Here is a 25043-nt window from a genome sequence, read left to right as displayed (position 1 = left end):
ACTTCCGACTTTATTTAATAATATTCAAATAGCCCACTGCCTTGTGCACTCACTGTCTTTAGGAGGAAATGTGACCAGCAATACCACATGGCTCTCCTAGTGGGTCGACTTTAATGCTTCATGCATTGTCTGTATGTTGGTTAACACCTTTTTCTTTTCTTTTTTTCTTCACAATTGTATCATTTAAGGAGCCTTGGTGACCGACTGCGGATCATACACAGCCTCAGGAAGCTGTGGCAGATAACAGCAGAGCCAAGCAAGGTATTTTGTCTGTTATCAATCTAAACTCTCAAGGCTTACAGATCAGAAAGACATAATAAAGCAAAAAAAAAAAAAAAAAAAAAAAAGGAGCATGCTAGATGAGCAGAAGGGACATGTGAAATATATATTAGCAGAGTCAAGGAAAAACAGATGATGGTTTATTTCATTCTCATTAAAAAGGCTAACTAAAGGTTGGAAGCTAAATACATAATGTGAAATTGAATTGTGAGTTGGAAGTAGGAAAGTATTTTTTTATAGATTCTGTGATAGTGACATTTTGTCCGTAATAATTTATTATTATTATTATTAATAATAATAATAATAATAAAAAGCCTAAGACAGGCTACAGACTGTTTAAAACACATATTTAAGCCTCCTTTAGAATTGAGATGCTGTGGTGAATTCAATTTCATATTAAAAGACTGTACGACCCGACCTTGTGATCGCATCTACTGAACCTCTGTCAAGTGTGTCAACACATTGTGTCAACACACTGTGTCAACACACTTGACAGAGGTTCAGATGGACCGAAACGTTTAGCTTGTTCTAATAAATTGGTGATACTTAGCAGGAGTAGTGTGCAGGATTTTTTCTTTTCAAGTAATAGTTTTTCGTCCTACGCACCTACCTTATGAGATAACTGGTTGTCCTAACACCTCCTTTAAAAAAAACAGGGTCTAAGTTTTAAAATGCATTCAAGCAGGCTGGGACTATTTGATCGACACATATATTTTGCTAAATTGAATTCTGGATGTAAACATAAATAGCGCCTCTGTTGTGTCTTCTGCCAGGTGTTTAATGATCCCATTCATGGTCACGTGGAGTTACATCCTCTACTCATCAAAATCATTGACACGCCTCAGTTCCAGAGACTACGAAACCTCAAGCAGCTTGGAGGGACCTACTTAGTTTTTCCTGGAGCGTGTCACAACCGCTTTGAACACTCGATCGGGTAAGTCTTCAGTTAGATACAATGATTGTTGATCACGGTGTATCTTGACAAATCATAAACCAGCCCTGCTTCGTAGTTAGATGCACATTAAGGAAAGTGGGTCCTCGAGGGGACAATGAAAATAGAAGCCCAATCATCATAACCATCATTGATTGCTAAAGCCAAAAATTGAGTCACCATTAGAGCGGTTCCACTATAATACCATTATCACATTGCCATAGATACTGAATAAACTGTGTTATCGGGTATCAGTGAGAATGCCATTCAGTAAATCAATCTGAAAACGTATCTTATCGTTATCTCCATAAAATCCACTTGTTTCAGGGTAATTTATATGGGAATGATAAACATCGATAACAACAGTTTGAAGGAGCCAGAGAGCATAGTGTAGATCAAAGTTACATAATGGAGGGGTATTCAGGGTCCACCAGTAATCACTTTTAGGTTTCAAAATCTGTATGAAGTAAATCAAAGCAAAACTATTTACTGTATGAACAGAGCATGGATCTGCCCCCTCCCAAAAAAAAAAAAGAACATACTGGACTGTATGAGGTACAAACGCCAACAACCGGAGAAGTCAGACTGATCCATAATAACTACTCTTGGGTAAAGCAGGCAGAATTACAGCTGGTTTCTTTCTTTCTTTCTTTCTTTTTTATTGAGTTTTTAACTTGAACAGTACAAATCGCTGAATAAAGGCAGAATATGTGATGTTTCACACTTAAATGTAATAGAAATCAAGTACATCCTCTGAAAATAACTCTGTGAGTCATGACTGTCTACAATGAGTGTAAAACCCGAGTCCCACTGTCTGTGATGCTTTCTGAGTCATATCTTCAGTTTGTTTATATCGCCTGGACGGCTGGCCAGCTCATCCCCCCCCCCCTCCCCCCGTGTATAAAAGTTGTTTAATTGAGGGACTAGAGAAAAGAAGAATAACATACTGTACTCACTGCTTAACTGCCTTTCTAGATCACGCTCATTTTGGGTAAATTTACATGCAGTGTGAAGATACGAGCATAATAAAGATTAAGAGTTTGGTGCTGAACAAAGTTGAGACAGTACCTGTACCTTAATTCAAAGAAAAGCAGAAGGTCATGCAGAGGCCTCTGGGGTTACAGGATTTGTGTGTGTTTTATTTAACACATTTTCCATTACAGCACACAAACACACACATCATTAGGCTATATATTTACCAACAATGTGATGGATTTTACCCGTAATAGGTTATAAGGTTTTGCATTGAGAAAGTAGAGATATTTTGAGAGAAAGCGATCAGAACCATGGATCGCGCTCTGACATGCACTGACGTAAACAGACTGTCAAAGTCTGTGTCAAAAATGTGAAAACAAGCGTCAGGCTTGAGAGCAGAACACCTGTCTATTTAACCTTGTAAATGAACAGCGACTTTCACAAAAGACATTTTTTTCGCTGCGACAACCTCACGAGTGCGCTCCTATTTAGGGCACAAGGTGATAGTAAAATGACACAGACACTGAAGAGGGCTGCAATATTTAACAAGAAAACATCATGTCCCGACTGAGAAAAAGGCCAGCTACACACAATCTGCACAAACCCCATCAAATGGTGATTATACTTCAACAAAAGAAGATGATTTCTGGCATATATCCTACATGTAAAAATCGACTCCACATCAAGAACATCTATGAATATAGCATGCCAGCAGACTGTGTAGAGCCTACAGTAGACACCAGAATGTCACTCGTTGTCACCTTAATATGCTGTTAGTCTTCATGAGTAGACTAACAATGTAGGCTGTCATAGCTTCTATCCTTCTAACGTTACCCGCTGCATGGCTGTGGAAGCACGGGCCAAACTGCTGTTTTGCTGCTAGGAAGAAGCACGGGGGTCAACAGTGGGCTGGCGACTGTTTGTGAAACCAAAAGAGTCTCATTTATGGAGCTTTGCAACCCTCTCCTGTTCTTTTCCATTTCATCCAGACTCACTTTGACAGACTCACCCTGATTGACGTAGCTGCATAGTACTAGGGGGAATTGCACTTCCAAAAAGTTTATGAGTTTATGATGTTCTTTTTCTTTTCCAGTAATTATTTTGTTGTTGTTGTGTGTCGGATCAGGGTGGGTCACTTGGCAGGCCGACTTGTTCAAGCTCTGAATGAGAGGCAGCCTGAACTCCTCATCTCTCGCAGAGACATCCTCTGTGTGCAGATCGCTGGGCTCTGCCACGACCTGGGTGAGTAACACGCCATACAGGTTTAAGACTGTCTGCGGTTGGTGTTGGCAAGCGTGAGAATGGAAATGAAACTCATTTGGTTTTAATCTTTTTGTTTTCCAGAGAAGAATCTAAAACAAGTGGCTTTGTGTAAAGTTCACATAAAAACAGATCAGATAACTTTTCTTCTCTCGCAGGGCATGGGCCATTTTCCCACATGTTTGATGGGATGTTCATCCCCAGGGCACGTCCAGGAATATCCTGGAAGGTAAGAAACCATGTGATTTACACTTTCTCTGTACTCAACCGTAAAAAAAAAAAATGCAAAGGTATAAACTCCTAACGCAACATATTGAGAGAGAGAGAGAATGAATAAATACATTGAAACATATGGACTATTTTAAAGGGATAGCTTAGTACTTTTGAAGTATGGTTGTATGAGGTTCTTGTCAATAGTAAATATATTAGCCACAGGAGATGCTGCTAAGTGTGGCCTCTTTCAGGGGAGACCTGCTAAAGTGCCTGCACGGAAGCTGGACTTTATACACAATCTCCTATTGTTTCCTGATTGCTTCATATCCTTTGACTTAAAGAATATGCATGTCGTTGGCGTGTTATGTTTTCCTAAGTGTTTCAAACTGTTTTAATGATTCATCAGAAAACTATCTGGCAATCAAGGAGATGCAAGTAAACAACTTATGATTCACAACCTCAACCACTAGCTCAGACATGCACGGAGTCTAACCAAAGGTATTTGGTTTTCAAAGAGCGTAATTCTCCGAAAGAGGAAAAAATAGTTGATGTGATGTGGTGGCATACCTTCTTTTTTTTGCTTGGAAAATTGTTTTGGACCGGCTGATTTAAAACATAAAATATATATATATATATATAAAAGGCCTTGAGTTGTCTCTTCATACCTCTTGTAGAGATTCTGTAATTTTCAGGCAAAATCAAACTGATAAGAACAGCTGAGAACATGTTTTTGATGTTCTTTATACCCCTTACCTGCCATCTGGCAATCATTACAGATAAGAGAAGTAATCACTTTGTACCCTATCATGTTTGCGCTGAGGTAAGCTCTTTCTGTTTGAGTAATGAGTCACTGAGCTTTTGTTTTCAAGTCCAAATATTTCCATGTCCATGTATGTGAAAAGTTGTTTCTGTTGCAGCATGAGACCGCCTCTCTGGCCATGTTTGACTACCTGGTGAATGACAACGGCCTGAAGAAAGAGATGGAGCACCATGGCCTGGTGCTGCCCGAGGACTTGGACTTTATAAAGGAACAGATCGCTGGACCACAGGGCTCTGAGGCAGCTAAGGGCCAGAAGGTATCTGCAGGTTCTGCCTACATAAAACGAGTCCTTTTGTGTCCTGCTGCAGGACAAATGGATGATTTATTACATGAGTCCATCACCCCAGCTTTTAAGAGAGAATCCGTAACTGGTTTGATGCTTTGAAATGCTTCTTTTTTTTTTTTTAGCAGGTATAGATTTTGGTCTGTAGGAAGATGATGTTATCACAACTGGTTCATTAGCTACATCATACCAGTGCTATCTGAGCAAAGAAAATGGGGGTTCCCGCAAATCCTTAAAAAGTCTTTAATAAGATTTTTGACAGCTCAGGATTTAGTGGTCAGTCCTGTGTCAGAAAACAGGAACAAATGGAGATGTATAAAAGACAAAATATTCTTCTGCCTAGAACTCCTCCGAGATCTTAAAATTGGACCCGCTGTTTATTTTCTCATGCTTTTTCTTGCATTTTTATCTCTGTAAATTCATTAACAACATGCGTGCCAATTAAAACTGTTCCTGTTTGGCTTTGTGTCGTCATCCCTGCAGTGGCCTTACAAAGGGCGTCGAGAAGAAAAGTCCTTCCTCTATGAAATCGTGGCCAACAAAAGAAACGGCATAGATGTGGACAAGTGGGACTACTTTGCTAGGTGTGGGTTGTTTTCCTGCTGTTTTTGTTTTAATTAAAACATTCAAAAGCATATGGTAAATGAATACATATATATATATTTTTATATATACTATATATTTTCTTATGGGCCTTTTGCCTCTATTGGATAGGACAGCTGAAGAGAGACATGAAATGTTGGGAGGAGAAAGCGGGGGATGACATGCAGCAAAAGGCCACGGTGGTCTGATTTGAACCCATGGCTGCTGCTGCGTCGAGGACTGTAGCCTCTGTAAATGTCTTTGATCTGTCTCTCCTTAGGGACTGCTACCACCTAGGAATCCAAAACAACTTTGACTACCGACGCTTCCTGAAGTTTGCCAGGGTGTGTGACGTGGAGGGGCAGAAGCACATCTGCACCAGAGACAAGGTGCCTAAGTTATTGAGGCTTATTTAAAAAGCACAGTCCATTGTGGTGGTTTGGGATGAGTAACATCCATGTCATTTCTCTGAACAGGAGGTGGGCAATCTGTATGACATGTTCCACACGAGGAACTGTCTCCACAGGAGAGCCTACCAGCACAAAGTGGGCCACATAATCGAGATCATGTGAGTAGCTCATTGCTCTGATGTCGTCTTTGACTCTGCTTTATGATTAACTCTCTTGAATGGTAAGAAAATGGTTGATTAGTTTGATTCCATTTTTCAGGATCACAGAGGCCTTTTTAAAAGCAGACAAGCACATCCCGCTGACAGGCTCAGGAGGGAAGTCGTTCACTCTCTCCACAGCCATAGACGACATGGTGGCCTACACCAAGCTGACAGGTCTGTGTCACAGCGTGCTAATTTGTGTTTAAGCAAAGAAACAGGATGCACAGAATAGACTAGTATGTGAGGACTCTTGATGACATGAGTGTGCAGTAAAATCAACAAGGTTATTGTTGCATGATTAATATCTAGGTTATTATATTGACAAATACCTAATGTGTGTTCCCACCTTATTAACAAACACAAGGAACAAAGAAATATTCCGACCATGTTTAAATAAAAGGGATCAGGGAGTGTACAGACATTGACATTCTTAAAAAGGCATCACAAGCTTGACAACATGCATTACTTTATGCCTGTTGGCTAGAGATATTTTAAAATAAACTATGATTATAAAATGACCAATAAGCAAAATGATTTTAAAGGTTCCCTTTCAATAGAAGCAGTAACCTCGTTTAACCTTTTTTTTTTTTTTTCAAATACTCTGTCAGTTTGGAAACACTTTTCAGAATGAGAACTTCATTAGGCTGCACTCACACCGGACCAGAGCACAGTTCCCTCTGTACATACACGAGCATATGTGTCCGGCACGCCTCAGGGCTTTTTTCTCCCAGTAAGGAAATAGAATATATGCAGTTTACATAATCCGTTCAAAATGAGTATACACTTTTTTTGAGCCCTTCAATGTCGGATCATCACTAAAGTGTCATACACAATGCTCACCTATCCTTTTGACACTTAAGGTGGATTGATTGATTCACAACGTCAACTCATGAAAACACTCCACCTTAAAGCTGTCTGATAGTGGCCATAGCAGTATGGTGAATTTACTCCAGTATAGTATAACAATGGAGACAACACAGAGAACACAACCGCAACTTTACATTGAGTCTCTGAGCTTTTTTGAGTCGAGTTGAGGAATAAAGGTTCAAAGTCGGTTCTTGCCAAATCACTCAAGTTTTAACAACAAGCCTAAGCCTTTTTTCATGTTAGTTAGAAGTTGTGTGCATCTCATTATTTGTTGTACTTCCCAGTAAAAAGTGTTTATTCTTCATGAAATATTTACTTAATTCACATTCTAGTTCAGTATCCTTTATATCCAGTTAGAAAATGAAACCATTCTTGTAACTCATGCTGACATTTAGATTTCTGGTTTAGCTTTCTTTTGATGTAAAACCAGAACCTCTAGATTCAATGTGACGTATTAAAGGTAATGATTGATTGAATATGGGCGTGTTCTGGTTTCTTCATCTGACCTGTCTCCCTCACTTTCTGTTGGACTTGTAGATTACGTGTTTGAGCAAATACTCAACTCCTCCAGTGATGACCTGAAGGAGGCGAGGCAGATTCTACGCAACATCGTCTATCGACGCCTCTACAAGTGTCTGGGCCAGGCTCAGGCAGATGAACCAATAACTGTCAACCAGGTGTGTATTCATGTGTTTAACACAACTGCTCGTCACAGAATAGAAACTGAGCAAAGACTTCTTTCATTCCCCTTTTTAATTGTATATTCTGACTGGGACTATTTGTACCTATCATTGAATACTAATCCACATAAAACCAAGATCCTGGATTTAAGGTTTTTTTTAGGAGCTATGTCAACAAATTTCTGTTGACCATGTCATCATTTCACACTCATATTTATGTTTTGATGGAGCTAATGAAGTACTTATGATTCAAATGAAATGTGTTTCTGTCCACAGAAGTTTTAAGATTTTAGGATTGCAAAGATAACATTTTGAACTTAACCGAAACATGCACACACCGTTCATTTAGCAGATGTGTGTGTGTGTCTGTTCGGTGGCGGCAGCACATGGTGTGTGTAGCCTGATTTATAAGTGAGTTACTGTAGTATATCTTTAGTTTTCGGTTCAAACACAGCTCTCTAGCAGAGTTTGTCTGTCCCATCTGCAGCTACAGACTACAGAAGGCTGTATTGTTATAAATGTTCACTTTCTGATTGATGTAATATGCAGCTGACACCTGCATGATAAACACACAGGGTGAGATGAAATGGAGGAAAGGTGAAGCAGCGTTTGAAACAAAGTCCCTTTACACAATGAAATATCAAAACTTTACGAGCCATCTGTTTAAAATCTGCGAAAAAATTCACGTAAAAATACATTTTTAAAGACTTACTTCCTGTTTGCATATCGGATCCCGGATCCGTTTCATCACTGACAGTGTAATAATTAAGATTGTTTTAATATGTGTATTAAAGAAGTAATGATAGCACTAAGACTCAAAGGGTCAGATCTCATGTTACGTCCTCCATAAGATGAGTAATATTTTTTGACTCCTTCACTTATTGCTTTTCATCATCAAGGAGACACTTCACCGCTGGGAAGAAAAATTGGCTAAGTCCATCCCCCAAAACGGCCCCCAGGACGTCTGTCTGCAGCCAGAGGACTTTGTAGTTCGTGTGAGTTTCTAATCCAATTCTTTTTTTTTTTTTTTTTTTTTTAATTATAAATCTCAGCTCTGTTGTAAGGTAATGGCTTGTCCTTGATGATGATCTCCCTCTTCTCTTTCAGGTCATTAACATGGACTATGGGATGAAGGAACAGAACCCCATCAACAACGTGCGATTCTATTGCAAGGACGACCCTACCAAAGCTTTCCAAATTCGCAAAAATCAGGTCAGAACTAAGTCGAAAACCTCTCAGTGCGTGTGCTGGTTACTCACTGAAATGTCCGTTTTGTTTTTTATTCATTGGCCGTTCCTTGCTTCATACATGGCAGCCATTTATTCCAGCCCCTTTCTCAACTCTGCATTAAAAATAAACCGTGCTCTCTTCTTTATTTTTCAGGTGTCTAAACTTCTCCCTGAGCAGTTCACCGAGCAGCATATCAGGGCCTACTGCAAGAAGACGGACAAAAAAAGCCTGGACGCTGCCAAGAAGCAATTTGTGCAGTGGTGCATGGACATGAACTTCTCAAAGCCTCAGGTAACATTGATCTGCTACACTGTGAATCATTTTAAAGTCATATGGGGTGACAATGTCTACCATGATAATTAGACCCTGTTGATCAGTTAGATAACATGTCTTAATAAAGGTGAAATAAAAACTGTTGGGATGGTAGAAAACCTTTCCTAGTACAAGTTTTTATGACATCCACTGATGTGCTTCAACCCTCTGGTGGCCAGACCCCGTATTTCAGTAGTATTCTTCACATAAATTCACGGACTGGTTGTTCAAAAGTAATCCAACAGGGTTAAAGCCATCCGATTGAATAAAATCTTTAAATTGGGTTGTTCCAGATAATCCAACTCTGGTTCTTATCTGGATGAAACCTCACACACTCACACCTCCAGTTTGTGATGTTATAAAAAGTTTCTGAGTAGGATTAGGATTCATTTTACTTTAATAATGTTTTTAAGCGATAAATATCTCATTTGAAGCAATTGTGAGGCTCTTTCAATTTGTGTGGATTTTTGCGCCCCCTTGTGGACAAAGTATGTAGTGTTTTGTCCCCTTTTTAAGCACTGGAAAGCTGGATTTGATAAACAGTTAAAGTCTGTAGTCTGTACCTATATGAGGTTTATTCCTTTCTGGTTTTTCTTTGAACCAACTGGAAAAAGTGAGCACAGTTACCTGACCCTTGGTAGACAAAAAGCGGATTACAAAATCTCTCATATTTATCCTGATAAAACTTTACTTAACTGGTGAATGTTTCCCCTCTTCTAGCTTCACAGTACTGTATGTGTACAAAAAAAAAAAGATCACTGTATTGTAGATTTAAGAGTAACTGAGTGCCATCCAGCAGTCCTGATGACTTCTTTAACATTTCTGTACACTCAACACTGCTCTGGTTAACAAGCTTGTCTGTTGTTTTGAATTCACTCACACAGGACGGTGACATAATAGCTCCTGAGCTGACTCCTCTGAAGAAGAGCTGGTCAAGCACCAACGAGGGGGAGCATGGTGGTATTTCCAGTCAAGGACGCAGTGCTAGTGCAAATGGACAAGAGAAAGCCAAAACTAAGCTTTTCAAGTAAGAGGAGGAGCACAAATGACCCCTCTGTTACACATGTTGTAGATGGTGGATTTGGAAGGTGTTGAGAATAGTAGTGAGAATTATATTTTTCTATGAGGCGAGTGTGTAGATGAGCACAGCAGATTTTAATAGCAATACTTCTATTGGAAGCTCAATGTTTACACCAAAAAGAATGTTTTCACAAAGGGGAATCATAAATGTATGTTCAGGGCTTATACTCAGGTTGTGGTTTTTTTGGGGTTTTTTTTTGAAGAAGATCCTTCTTTAGTATTTAACACATCCATAAGTTTTAGTTTGATCATTTTATCCGGGTTTTTATTTTAGACTAACTTCATTCTTAGCTGCATCCGTCAAATATAGATATACTGTTCATCATTAAATAATGTACAATCATGTATTTGCACTACAAACAATAAATCAAGGTCAATCTAAATGTACTCTAAACACGAGCATAGTATGTTTCAGGGCAGTGTATGTTTGTATGTTTGTTTGTTTTTTTACAGCTGATGCATGTCGAGGCGGTATTTAATTTTGCTTTTTAAAAGTAAGTTACTCTCCATCCGAAACACAGTTTCTGACACTGAAAGTAAGCGTCTCTTTTTACAATTGGTATTTTCCAAACTTCTTACTTTTAGATGTATTTATATTTCAAACCTCTTTATTTAATGTTCTTACAGTAAGCAGCTGAAGTCATATGTGTGATGGTGTTTGTTTTTATTTACATTGGTGATCTGTGCAACATCTGATGACTGTTTTGGATACTATTTATCAAGCGTGTCTCATTTGAGGTTGTTTTGCTTCGCGTATGTAACGATATATCTATTTTTGAAGAATGTAAAAGAGAAACCAAAGTGTTTGTGGAGATCCTGTAAATAGTATAACTATTGAAAGGATTTCAAAATAAAACTCTTGGTCCTTGTTATTTCCTCCTGTAATCAAATGTTCTTGAACAACACAGGGTTTCTTTCTCACCATGGACAAATGTCTCATGAAGTATTTGTTTGATTCTTGTCTCCTATAAGCACAGGTGTGTGTTGAACCTCCAACAGTACAGATGTTGGTTAGTAGTCCCATTTACAGTAAGGGCATTTAAGTGCATAAATAATCCCTAAAGCCTCTTTACTGTAGTGGAATCAGTTTAATGCTGAAATATGAGCGTTGGCTTGAGGATTGAAACTTCAACTGGAACCAAATTAGTTTATCAATGATAGCTCATCAGTAAAGGTTCCCTTTTAAAAATCAACAGATATTTTCTTTTAATAAATTGGTGATGCCTAGTGAGAGTAGTGTGCAGGATTTTTTCTTTTCAAAGTGATACAGTAGTTTGATGACCTACGATCTACTTCATGAGATAGTTGGATGTGCTTACACCTCCTTTAAAACTTTTAAAAAATGTCTTTAAATAATAAATCCATTCATGAGAAAGCACCTGACTCAAAAAGATCTGGACTTACTGGTTGACTCACTTTAAGAATGTTTTGGCAGATGACTTTGGAGGCATTCATAACCTCTGAAGTGTGTCATAAACCAACGGCTGGCAGCTCCATATATGAACAACAGTTTTGTTCTGCCTACTCCAATCAGCCCTCCTCTTTAAACAAGCAAGTATGTGGCAGATTGGCAGTACACAGGATCCCTCTTGTGGTACACAGGGAGTCTCTTATAAGAAAGTCTCCGATTTTTATTTTTATTTTTTATAAAGATGTACAAACGAAATTCTTGACAAGTAAAGCTGTGATGGCAAGCGGAGGAAGCATATATGCGGTTAAAGTCTTTTGCTTTTTTGGCTCTGAACGGGAAATAATAGAAAGAAAAGGTCGGCGGATACGTCGAGCAGCACAGCAGAAAGTGAAGTCAGCGACAGTGAAACCAGCACAAGTGCAAGAGGTGATGTTAGCAGTGCCAGGGGTGCTTCAGCACCTACTAGCAACAAAATGACGCACAACAGTTTTACAGAATAGCAAAATATATGACTTGAGTCAAAATCCAGTTTGGATTCGTTTGGAGTGGCACAGAGGAAGCCCAGTGCGTGGTGTGGTCAAATAATATGCATATCAGGATAAAATGGCCTCTTGTGTAAACTGTAATTGTAGTGAAATAACCCTGCGCTACTGTATTTCAAAGTTGGCAATAATGGTGGTACTTGGAGAGACACATGTTTTCTGTGGAGGCACTCATAGTGAGAAATTTGAGAACCACTGATGTAGGGCATAGCTGTTTGTTTGCATAATTAAACATGGAGTTACTGATTATCATTACTGACAGGAAGTGACACTTTTTCTGCTTCTTGCTATTACTGCAAAACATGTTGGTGCGATTTACAACCTAAATCCACTGGAAATGATTTTGTAAAGAACCTTCAAACAACCCTGATAGCTTTATTAAAACATTAAAGACATTAAATGCAAGTTACAGTACTGCATACATTTCTGTTGAAAAAATAGATTGCTTTTGCCTTGCAGACATTTTGTTCTTGGTTGGCTTTCAGTGCATGTGTCGGAGCAGGGCTGAGATGAAGGCTGTTGAAAAGACAGAAACTAACAAAGTTCACTGGATAAACTCTGCTTTCAAGAGGACAGCATAGTTCTGTATATGTTTTCTGTTCATCTGTTTTCTGTAAATGCTTTATTCAGTACTGGTTTTAAATATTTCTTCACTGCACAAACTACAGTCAACTCTTGCAAAGATTAAGATTAGTGTTCGTTTTAACGTTCTGAACACAGTACAAATGTAACAGCGTTGAAACAACAACAACAAAAAAACTACCTTACACAATGCCTCTAAAAAATCAACTAATCAGTGACATAAATTATGTATAAATATCTTTAAGAATAGATTTTAACAGAATTCAAATCAGTTCTCTTGAAATAAACAAATCCCTCCTGGAATTGCAGATTTAGAAGTCAAAAAGTGAGTAGGAAACAGGTGACATGAAGTCATGTTCAGACTAGTGGTGGAGCAGTGAAGTGGTTATCCTTGCAGCCTCAGCATCAACAGCACACGGCCCATGATGAGATATACCCCAGGTTTACTCTATTTCTTCCATTCTGTAGGGATGATCAAAGCAAACATCATCACATGTGCAATCCACAAGTCTCTATTCTCTCTGCAGATGTTCACCAGGCAAGGCAATACTTTATATACTTTGGCAGTTTAAAAGGCCATGCAGAATCTTTGACTTTTTTTTAATACTACTGAAACAAGGTACTGACTGAAACGCAGTGCTCACCTGAGAGTCTCTAGTCGGCAATGTGGACTCTTCAGGACCTCAGACAACGGCTTTACATCTGATTCCTGCAGGTTGTTTCTACTCAGATTCAGCTCCTGCAGATGGGACGGGTTGGACTTCAGAGCTGCTGCCAGAAAAGCACAGCCTTCACCCGTGATCTTACAGCGAATCAACCTGCAGAGATGAGAGGATTATTTTTCCATTTTTGTTACATATAGTATGACAACTGTCATTAAAGCATATCAGTCAATATATTATGTCCCAAAAACTGAAGTTACTCCAGTAATTTTATTTTTAACAGTCTGAATAAAGTAATCTGAAATTAGTGTAATGTAATGTAGTCTTAATTTAACAATGAAAAATAGCTCAGTTGAAATTCATCATGTCAAAATGTGAAGCATTGAGAAGTACAAGCAAGATGCAAAAAAACATTTCTAACTGTAAAATCCAACATTACATTATACTCTCCTTGTTCTCCCGAACTTCTTTGAAAAACTATTTTTTCTTTAGAGGAAAAAGGGGATTTCTTACCTCAGGGTCTCTAGTCTACAATATGTCCTCTCCAATCCAACAGACAGCTGCTTTATCCCAGAATCCTGTAGGTCGTTATCACACAAGTCGAGCTCTCTCAGATTGGATGAGTTGGACGTTAAAGCTGAGGCCAAAGAAGCACAGCAGTTGTCTGACAACCAGCAGCCCCTCAATCTGAATAAAATGATAAAAAATGTCAAAAGAAAATATGTTACTGGATTAAAAATGCTGCTTTTAAACATCAAGACTTCCATGATTGGAAACAGTGCATGAGGGTGGTGGAGGGTTAAATGAATTAAGTATTTATGGAATTTGATAAAAAAAAAAAAAAAAATCCTCCTTTACCCCAGAACCACAGGTTCTCCATGATAGCACAGTTAAATTATATGCTTTATCTGAAATGAGGCTAAAGATACTAAAACTAAAAAAACTATTTTTTTTATTTTTGTGGCATTAGTTATTGATTGCTCCCATTTTTTATTTTGGTGCAGGGTGTCAACTGTTTAATTATGAACTGAGAAAACTACAAGCATGGAGGAATTTAACATGTTTTAAAATTGAATAATGATAATAATAACAATTAGAAGAAGAACAACAACACGTAGAGGAAGACGTGACTGGAGAGGTCATTTTTGGAATGCTGTTTATCCCTTATTATCTTAACTTCTTCAAGTTGTATCTCAACAAAGCTCAAAGTATTCAATATGTTAATTATTACATTAAGAATAGTATTCAGCTTTCCTGTATTGTGTGAATGACCAAATAATGACTCTATACTGATGTAAAAAAAAACCATTAAATTATTCATTTATTTCTCATGTTCAGGTAAAATGAAAAATGATGAATGACTGACCTCAGAGCCTCCAGTCGACAATGTTGACTCTGCAGTCCAACACACAGTAGCTTCACTCCTGAGTCCTGCAAATCATTATTACTCAGTTCCAACTCTCTCAAGCAGGAGGGGTTGGACTTGAGAGCCGAGGACAAGGCAGTACAGCAGTCCGCTGTAAGGCCACATCTATCAAGCCTGTAGTGGAAGAATTGATAATAAAAAGAGAGTTGTTGTTGTTTGTATGGGGTACTTGTAAATAGGAAGTGTATTCGCCATGGGAGATGTCGGTCAGCACATCCCCCTTAATTGAAAAACCGGCTTGAGTGCAGGCACAGAAGCTAGGCTATACATCACTGCAGATGGGGCCATTTGAACCATGTAATTTAGCTAAATTTAAGAAAGAGCAACCTAAAAATCATGTTGATGAAAGTGTATGCTATATTTAGAAACTTTTCAGAGCTTAACTTTTCCATCAACAAGCACTTTAGTTTCAGTGCTACTTCAGCACACCATATAATAGAGACTTATGTGGTTAGTCTATACAGCCTGTACATGTACAACATGTACCTCCTATAAACAATCTTAGATTTTTTTTAAAAAGCAAACTATCCCAGAGCTAAACCTTTAAATCTGAAATGGTGAAGTAAATAAAAACACTGCCTCATCGTAGTTTGGGACAATATTTTCCTGGCTTCATAAAATGAAGGACCTACATTGAAATAAGGTCAACACATTGGTGGTAAATTGGGATCAATCATTGTTGTCATTGCTACCCGTGAACATTTACTTAAAACTCTGAAGCACACGACCAGTGCTAAAAGCACAGAGTAATATGTTAACAATAATGCTCTTCTGTATTTAACTATAGGCAAAGGAACAATGAAAAGAAGAGGCTCAGTGCTCCAATGACTGCATGAAGTTTTGTTTGTTTGTTTATTTGGATCCCCATTAGCTTCAGCATAGCAAGAAGCTATTCCTCCTGGGGTCCCCAAGTAGGAGATGATAGGTTGAAAATATCAGGGAAAATGGTGGTGTAATAGTAAAAAGGCATCAATAAATCATTTCATTTATATTTAAATAGCCTCAAATCATAACAACGGTTATCTGAGGACACTTTGAAAAAAGAGCAAAAGACAAAAAAATACAAATTCATCAACTTCAGGAACCCATCAAGAGGAAAATATATTTTCTGATATACATATGAAGTCCACAGAAGTTAACTCACCTCAGAAGTTTCAGCTCACATTGAGGAGACTCCAGTGCAGAAGACATCACAATGACTCCTTGATCCTTAATTTTGTTTTTACTCAGATCTATCTCTTTCATATGTGAGGGGTTGGACTTTATAGCTGAGACCAAATGCCCACAGCTGATATCTGACAGCCTGCAGCAACTTAATCTAAACGAAGAAGCAAAAAGTATACAACATATTTGAGATAGAATTTCATTTTGTTTTTTAATGTATTTAGACCACAAGGTGTTTTCATTCTTCATTCTCCTGTCTCTTGCTCCAATCTAAAGCCAGCATGATTGTGGTTTTCAAAAACAAAGTTATAAGTATGGATCAGAATACCAAATAAGCAGAAAGACCCCAACAGTCCATGCTACCCTCCAAGTGAAACAACATATAGTACAAATCAATCTCCTGAAGGTGATAAAGTTGATCAAGTGCGGCCTTACCTCAGAGTTTCCAGACGACAGTGTGGACTCTCCAATCCAGTAGACAGCATCTTAACCCCTGAATCCTTAAGGTAGTTGTTACTTAAATCCAGCTCTCTCAGACAAGATGAGGTAGACTTCAGTGCTGATGCCAAAGACTCACAACAACTTTCTGATAAACTGCAACTCTTCAAGCTGCAAAATATCAACAAAGGAATGGTCACTTCCTTGTCACTATCAACATTGCAGTGCCCTTATACAATAATGTGTGACTGAAAGTGTTCTCTGAAGATTATCTGACCTTAAAATCTCCAGTCTACAGTTGGGACTTTTTAGTCCGACACACAGCGACGTCACTCCTGAATCCAGCAGATAATCGTTTTCACTCAGGTCCAGCTCCCGCAGGTGGGAGGGGTTTGACATCAGAGCTGAGGACAGAACTTCACAATGCCACTCAGAGAGTCCAGAGCAAGAGAGCCTGCAAATACAATGTGTTTAATGTCAGTACCAACTGATGCAGCACAGGCCCTGAGCATCGCTAAATTTAAATTTAAAGAAGCATTACTTCTAGTACCTGTACTACTACCAGTTGTTATAAAATAATAATAAACGTTTTCTGCCAATCTGGCTACACAGCGGTACAAACATAGTGTACTGAGTTTTAATAAAAAGGGTATATTTTCATATTGAACGACCTTCAATATTCATCATTAAGAGACTGGTGCCCTCCTTTACATTCGCCCTTTTGTTCCTGTTTTATTGTATATGTTGTGTTTTAAGCGTAATTAATGTTTTTCCTTAAATGTGCCAACGAGTGTAAATTTGTTACCTTGTGTTTGAAATAGTACAAATTTGCACATGCAAGTCGAAGAAAAATTACTGCTTTTTGCATGTAAAAAATAGACCATGTATTTTCTTTCAGGGTATATCTTAAAGGTCATGTATTATGCAAAATACACTTCCCCATGTTTTTCTAACACTGATATGTGTATCTAGTCTGTCTACAAACCCTCAAATTATGATAAAAGTCCATCCTCTCAGTCCTTTGCATGCTCCACTTTTCAGAAAATGTGTGCTCAAACAGGCCGCTCTTAAATTTTCCCTTTATGACATCACAAAGGGCAGTAACCCCTCCCCCAGGTGGGGATACTCCCACAGCTAGGTGTTTATTCTGCCTCTGAGTCTACCTTCTCCCTGTAAACATTTTGGCATGGTGCTAGAAAGCCCAAGCCACCCAAGTCCTTACAGAGGGGCGTGGTCAGACACAGCTCACTTGGATTTAAAGCTACAGACACAGAAACAGCCTGTTCTGAGCAGGCCTGAAGTAGAGGGGTTTATAGGCATGATCAAATACAGGATTGGGAACCTCTGAGACTTATTTAAATGTGTTAAAAAAGGAGAATAATGTGACCTTTAACTCATTTCCACATTTAGCAATGTCTTTGAGAGAAAAAATATCAAAATTCTACTTAGCCTTTTAAGATCGTATATTTATTTTATGAGAGAAGATTAATATCTGAACTGTTGCAGAAGTCGCATCAAGTTAAATAAACTACTGATATCTGTATCCTGACTTACCGAGCATGTCTGCAGTTTCTCACAGCTGGGAGCAATCGCCGTCTTCCGTCTTCAGATGACTTATATTTCTTCAGGTCCAAAACATCAAGAACCTCTTCTGACATCTGCAGCATGTAGGCAAGAGCAGAGCAATGGGTTTTGGTAAGTTTTTTCTCTGATCTGTTCTCTGACTGCAGGTACTCTTGAATCTCCTGATGCACTGAGTGGTCATTCATCTCCATCAAACAGTGGAAGATGTTGATGCATCTGTCAGGAGAAATATCACAAGCATTCATCTTCTTCAGGTTGCTTATAGCATTCTTGATGCTTTGTGGACTGCTTGCCGTCCAGCCTACCACACTCTCAAGGAGACGATGGTTGGACTCCAATAGCAGGCCATGAAGGAAGCGAACAAAGAGATCCAGATGACCATTTCCACTGTTCAGAGATTTGTCCACAACTTTGCTGAGAAAGGTATCCAAACTTGGGTCATAGCTATTTCTGTCGCAGTCTTCTCCCAAGAAAGTCACCAGCACGTCCACATCCTTGTTGAGATAACAGTTAATCATATAGACAGCAGCAAGAAACTCCTGAATACTTAAATGTACAAAACAGTAAATCATTTTCTGAAAGAGTACACACTCTCGTTTGAATATCTCTGTGCAGAGTCCTGAGAAAACTAAGGCTTCGCCGACATCGAGACCACATCGATCCAAGTCTTCCCGGTAGAACATGATGTTCCCTTTTTCCAGATTTTCGAATGCTAGTCTGCCCAACTTCAGAAGGACTTCCTTGTCAGTCTGCATCTGCTCCTCTTTGATGAATTCATGCTCCGTATTATACTTCTGTGTTTTCCTCTTGGTCTGTACCAGCAGAAAGTGTGTGTACATCTCAGTAAGAGTCTTTGGCAGCTCTTTTTGGTCGGTAGTCAACATGTGCTGCAGGACTGTGGCAGTAATCCAACAGAAAACTGGGATATGACACATAATATAGAGGCTCCTGGACGCCTTGATGTGTGAGACCACTCTGCTGGACATAGACTCATCACTGAATCTCTTCCTGAAGTACTCCTCCCTCTGAGTGTCAGTAAATCCTCTTACTTCTGTCATCCTATCAATATATGAAGGAGGGATCTGATTGGCTGCTGCAGGTCTGGAAGTTATCCACAAGAGGGCTGAGGGAAGCAGATTGCCCGTGATGAGGTTTGTTAACAGCAAGTTGACCGATGATTTCTGGTTGACATCTGACACAACCTCTTTGTTCTGGAAATCCAACAAAAGTCTGCTCTCATCCAAGCCATCAAAGATGAACAAAACTTTACAGAAAGCGAGCATTTGTGCTGTGACCATGTGTAGCGTTGGATGAAAATCATGAAGCAGTCTCAGGAGACTGTACTTCTCCTCTTTGATCAAGTTCAGTTCCCTGAAAGAAAGCAGAATCACAAGGCTGACATCTTGATTTTCCAGGCCGTGTGCCCAATCAAGAGTGAACTTCTTCACTGAGAAGGTTTTTCCAATACCAGCAATGCCATTTGTCAGGACTACTCTGATGAATCCCCTTTGGCCGGGTAAGACCTTAAAGATGTCATGACATTTGATTGGAGTTTCACATAGGTTCTCATTTTTGGATAGTGTCTCAAGTTGCCACACTTCGTGTTGGATATTAACTCCTTCAGATTGTCCTTCAGTGATGTAAAGCTCAGTGTAGATACTGTTCAGGTGGATGCAAGTTCCCCTTTCAGCAGTCCCTTCTATTGCAAATTCACATCTTCTTCTGAGACTTATCCTATGAGTGTCTAAAATCTCCTGCATACTGCCAGTGCCTGAAACATAAGCAAACCAGATGTTGATCAATTCCACAAGCTCCTGGTGTGAAATTGCCACAAAATGTCACAAAAACTTGAGCCAAAGTGAATGTTTGCAAAATCTAAAGATATTACCAACAGGAGTTCCTGTGATATCAGTAGGATCTTATAGGAAAGCCCGCATCAGTATGGAGTCATAAAAAACTGTTAATTTAGTCTTCTAGCGTGAAGTCAATATTTCACAATGTCTGCCTAAGTTTTGTTTATCCAGGGACGTGGCCAGATCGGTGGCCAGGTGTGGCATGGGCCCCCCTAGAAATCTGATTGGCCACCCCAGGTGTTAGCCCAAAATTCCTAAACTGTGATTGTCTGTTTGCCTTGTCAGAAGTGGGACTTGTGTTAGAACCAACTGTACTGTACTGTATTTATATTTGGAAAGGCTGCTAGTATTGTTTACATATCAATGTCTATTTCACAAGTCAGGTGCATGAGAAAGTAATGCACTCTGTCTTACTTGCAATGAACTAACTGGCAATGTGTTGGGACCAAAACATTGCTGATTAATTTGCAAGTCAGACTGGGCAGGAGTTTCCATGCAAATATTTTAGTACTTAAAATTCTGACTTTAACATAAATCTTCTTATCGTGACATTAAAACATTAAGCTAATGTATCCATTATCTTGTGTTATAAAGTAGATATAATAGGTGAAGTTAGAAACAGTACATCATTGATATTTACTGTGTGTTTGTGTACACATCGCAATTCAGGCCACTCCTGCGTAAGTCAGTGCCCCAGTTAGGCCAGCCCAGTCAGAAAGTCTGGACACGCCTCAGTGTTCATCCCTACCAATTTCACTTCTCTTTCGGTCCTTTCAGCCAACAAGATGATTCCCTCAGGCTCTTCCTCCTTTCCTTTTTACCATCTCAGGTCCAGCCATTTGCCTTTACAGCTATTTCAAAAATCTGACCCTTCTCACCTATGTGTTCCATAATCAACCGGTGAACTCCTAAACCTGCATAAAATGATGGTGTTTCACATTAGCTGCTTTCCTATTGATCTGTAATTCTTTTTATAGATAAGTGAAATCAATAATGGAAAACGCTAGAGAGACACAAAAGCTTCAGTAACATAAAAGATACCTTGTTCAAGTCGACTGTAATTGCATCTTTTTCCACATTGCGGACAAGGGGGGTCTCCTGTTGAATTGCAGTCTTCCCAGTGTGAAGCAATACACTGTTTGCAGATGTAGTGTCCGCAGCTGGTATATTGTGAAGGCCTCAGGACCTCCTTGCACAAAGCACAGCAGGGCAGCTCGTTCTCGATGGCAGCGTAAGTCCTCTTCCTCTCTCTGTGATGATAAAGGCAAAGTATTTTTAAATTCCCTACATTATACCCCAGACCCAAAGACTAACAGTTTTAGGTGTTTTTTGGTGTCTTATCATGTGTACTGGTGCTCAGTATAAACATCATATTCTGATTGGATCCATTCTTAAAATATCCACTTACAGATCCATTACAGAGAAGCAGACGTTTACTGAAATGTTTGTCACTAAAACAGTTAGGATTCACTGAGCAATAAAGTAGGAACTACATGAGATTGTTACGCCTTGGAGAGTTAAAAAAAAAAGAAAAGAAGGATGGATCCCATTACCTGGGGGTTAACAAGAGAAACAGAAGTCACTGTTTCTTTAATGTTTGTTAATATCCATGAAGATTCATCTGTTTTCTATTACCAAAGTGAATGTCTATTAGTTAGCAGATACTTAACAATGTCTTCCCTGTCAGAGTTTTCCCACAATTTGTTCTAAATCCATAAAGGCCAAATAAGAGATGACAGGAATCACAAAATGGTGCATGATATATTCCACAGGGCAGAAAGCTGAAGTAGAACTCTTACTTTGTGGCAAACAGTCCAGGTTCATTACTGAAGGTGAGAGGAACGTCTTTTGAGTGGTCACTCTTTGGGGAAAGACACGTGGAAACTGGAGAGTCTGCTCTGTCCTCTTCGTGCTCTTGTGTCCTTCCTGACCTCATCTTTGGTCTAAAATTAAAATGAGTAAAACACAATGAAAACGGTTCACTACTGATTCCATGTAGAAGAGAAAGGAAACATGCAGTTTATACTTCATAATTAAAATTGACATTCAACCTAGTTAATTTAGCTACAAATGTTCTCTATGTTATTAATCAATAGTGGTTGAAGAGATAAAGAGGTAAATGAAAACGCTGATACAGATAATCAGCCAAATGCCAAATATCAGCCCCCAATAATCAGCCAGGCAGAAAACTGGCTGACCCTTGGTTTTGTGTTACAGTATGTCCTAGATACTTGTTAGGAAAGCCTTACGGTCTATACAACAGTTCTAAATCAGTGGTTTATGGCTGGTTAAAAACTCTGAGATCAACTTTAAAATAGAAAAGACAAAAAGTGCTGCCTCAGAAGCAAAGACAACATCAAGGAATCTGTTCGCTGAGATGTTAATCGGCATATATTTTGATTCCAGTTTTTTTCTGGGTATAAGTGGTTTATCAGTCAGTAATTACTCTATATTTGAATCCTTTTCAAAAAATGTTCCCTCTTTCACTGCAGGATCTAGAGAAAGATGACAAAGAAAAACGAAATGTGGCCTTAAGTAGAACTCTTACTTTGTGTCAAACAGTCCAGGTTCATTACTGAAGGTGAGAGGAACATCTTTGGAGTGGTCACTCTTTGGAGACAGACACGTGGAAACTGGAGAGCCTGCTCTGTCCTCCTCGTGTTGCTCACCAAAACTCATCTTTGGCCTTAAATTAAAATTAGTAATAATAAATAACACACAAAGAAAACATTACTACAGAATCCATGTAGATGAAGTCAGTGTTGGGGAGTAACAGAATACATGTACTGGAGTTATGTATGAGAATAAAAATTATGTAACTGTATTCTGTTACAGTTACAATTTAAACAGATGGTATTCAGAATACAGATACATGGTTGAAATCAATGGATGACGTGACGGTACTTTACTGTTTCACGAAAAGGGAAACTTGGCCAACTCTTCTCTTTTTTAACCAAGCAAAACATATTTTGCGTTAACTTACCCTTATAGTCTTTGTTCCACTACAGCAAGTGCCAGTTGGAACAGAAGATCACACCAGAATAGGCCTGTTTAGTAAGCAGGATGTGATTGCAGCATTCCTACACACTTATAAAAATGCATTTCAATGTGGAAGTAATCCAAGTGTTCAGAATACGTTACTCAGATTGAGTAATGCAACGGAATACATTTTAAAAGTATACTTCCCAACACTGGATGCAGTTCACCCTTAAATGTTTTGTTCATTGTAATTACAGTCAGTTAACAAGGAAATTGATCATTTCCTTTTACGTTATAGCATATCTAGTTTTGCAAAAGTAAGCTTTATCCCAGGCTACTGTAAGTACATGTTTCTAAAGGCCAAACTGTGTTATTACACAGTGATATACGCCACTCTTAGCCTATAGGCCTAATCGATTTATGAAGTTTAAATTTTTTTTTTTTACAATAAATGTCCTTATTTAGGCTACTGTGTTTCACATGACACGTTTCACTTTACATTCATCACACTACATTACATCTTAGTTAATTTAACCTTGGCCGTTACATATTAGACTATAAGGTCAAATAGGATGTATATGTCATGGTCTTATAATACAACAGACCTTTCAGTAGCATAAAAAGTAAACTGAAACCAGCAGCGTCCTGACACCTCGGCCTGGCCTACCTGTCTCTGGACACGGTTGTTATATCCTTACTTTCCATCTTCTATTCGCATGCGTGGCCCACTTTGACGTGTTGTATTCCCGTTACCCCGTTATGTTCACAACTTTTTCAGAGAGAAACAGGAGAAAAAAAAACTTTGAAAAATGTGGTACAGTTGCATTTCCGCGGTCTTCCACCATATCTTTACGGTAAATAGAGCAGGTAGGCATAACCACACGCACACAGCAAACACACACATACACTGAAATGTGCTTTCCTGTGTGATAGTGTGATTTCGGAAACTGCGTTTTCCCCTCTGACGCTTAAATAATACCGTAATGATGAGAATACTCCATCTTGACAATGCGAAGACACTCCTTCGCTTTCATCAGCCGGTTTCTTCACGCTGTTTTTACTTCCTGGATTTGTTATTCCTGACTGGGCGAGCCTATTCATTTTGTCTCTTTAGAATGCATACAAAAAAGTAGGCTACTGAAGGCTTTATTGAAAATGTAGGCTACAGTAACGTTATATTTGTTTATCATGCACATTGTAAGTGGTAGGCTACAGGTGTAGACTTATGAATTGGAGCTTAACTTTTTTTTGTCTATGTAGTTTATGAAAAATATTTTGAGGGTATTTCTTAAATCATTATCTGAAAAGTAGGTTACTCGTGATATAAAATAAAAGGGGGCAAGCTAGTTCAATATATCCCTCTTGCGGTAATGTGGCCAAAAGGCTACAAAAAAGCAAATGATTCCAAGGTGTACAGAAGCCTAATGTTGCACTGTTTCAATGCTGTCATACGCACATTATCCATCAGTGTGTTTTCTTATTAAAGCAAACCCATTTATGAGCCAAAAATTTCCCAGACTCAGCCTGGTTACAATGACTGAATCTTTTCTATTGTAATAAAAATGACTTTTTTTTCTTTTTCCAATGTCCCCTGAATTGAAAAATAACACTTCCCTTTTCCTTTTCACCAGTGAAGGGAAGTTCCCACTTGACAACCACTAACTGGAAAGCAACAGGCACAAACCAGTAATCTAACCTCTGAATTTAGCAAAGTCATAAGATCATGTTCTGATAGACGTACACACATACCCACCTACTCTTTGGTAAGAGTCCAATTGTCCGGCCAAGACACTTCTAGGAAATGGTCTTTATATAGCACACATGTTGTAATTGCCCAGTGTGATGATTGGGATTCTATAAAAGAACTGCTCCAAGAGAAATAAACAGATCCTCGATTCACAGGCCTTACGTCTCTGTCTGATTGTTCAAGAGCATTTACTCTTCTACACTGGTACCCAAATAAAGCCCACATCACATCCTGTCACAAAAGTTTGATATATTTCTTAAAGAAAATCAGGTCTGGACTTGGATTTCAGTTCTTTAATTGTTTAATTGTAATAGCGCTGCAGAATCGCTGTGTGTGTGTGTGTGTGTGTGTGTGTGTGTGTGTGTGTGTGTGTGTGTGTGCATGGTGTACGCCTGGTAAAGCTGCTAAACATGAGACAAAGATTAAATTGATGGCCTTACAACTTAACTTTACACAGTCTGTTTTGAATATTAGCTGGATGTAGGCCTACACTTCCTGCTTGGTCACTCTGTCATTTTCTCTTCTTAGTTTCA

At 38.8% G+C, this 25043-nt stretch overlaps 2 protein-coding genes across 2 annotated transcripts in view; one reads left to right on the top strand and one right to left on the bottom strand.

Moving 5' to 3' along the window:
- Positions 1-10994, top strand: part of samhd1 (SAM domain and HD domain 1) — a 50686-nt gene extending 39692 nt beyond the window's left edge. Inside the window, exons 4-17 of the mRNA XM_065961284.1 lie at positions 189-261; positions 1053-1213; positions 3312-3427; positions 3604-3674; positions 4576-4734; positions 5245-5345; positions 5624-5732; positions 5820-5911; positions 6012-6127; positions 7358-7497; positions 8400-8495; positions 8608-8712; positions 8884-9021; positions 9927-10994. Of these exons, the coding sequence (XP_065817356.1) occupies positions 189-261; positions 1053-1213; positions 3312-3427; positions 3604-3674; positions 4576-4734; positions 5245-5345; positions 5624-5732; positions 5820-5911; positions 6012-6127; positions 7358-7497; positions 8400-8495; positions 8608-8712; positions 8884-9021; positions 9927-10073 (1624 nt within the window). The 3' untranslated portion in view covers positions 10074-10994. The remainder of the gene's footprint in view (positions 1-188; positions 262-1052; positions 1214-3311; positions 3428-3603; positions 3675-4575; positions 4735-5244; positions 5346-5623; positions 5733-5819; positions 5912-6011; positions 6128-7357; positions 7498-8399; positions 8496-8607; positions 8713-8883; positions 9022-9926) is intronic.
- A 1436-nt stretch (positions 10995-12430) lies between these two features.
- On the bottom strand, positions 12431-23745 carry LOC109980898 (NACHT, LRR and PYD domains-containing protein 12-like). The gene is made up of 12 exons (XM_065961275.1): positions 23431-23745; positions 22333-22470; positions 21584-21727; positions 20826-21034; positions 17902-19702; positions 16625-16801; positions 16345-16518; positions 15890-16063; positions 14686-14859; positions 13833-14006; positions 13302-13475; positions 12431-13119 (listed from the first exon to the last, which is right to left on the bottom strand). The coding sequence occupies exons 1-12, from the start codon at positions 23466-23468 to the stop codon at positions 13101-13103; spliced, it is 3396 nt and encodes a 1131-aa protein (XP_065817347.1). The 5' UTR covers positions 23469-23745; the 3' UTR covers positions 12431-13100.
- Between the last annotated feature and the right edge of the window lie 1298 nt (positions 23746-25043).

The sequence above is a fragment of the Labrus bergylta genome, chromosome 12 (assembly GCF_963930695.1).
Source record: "Labrus bergylta chromosome 12, fLabBer1.1, whole genome shotgun sequence".
In the NCBI taxonomy this organism is placed as follows: domain Eukaryota; kingdom Metazoa; phylum Chordata; class Actinopteri; order Labriformes; family Labridae; genus Labrus; species Labrus bergylta.
This window is presented reverse-complemented; position numbering and strand designations above follow the sequence as displayed.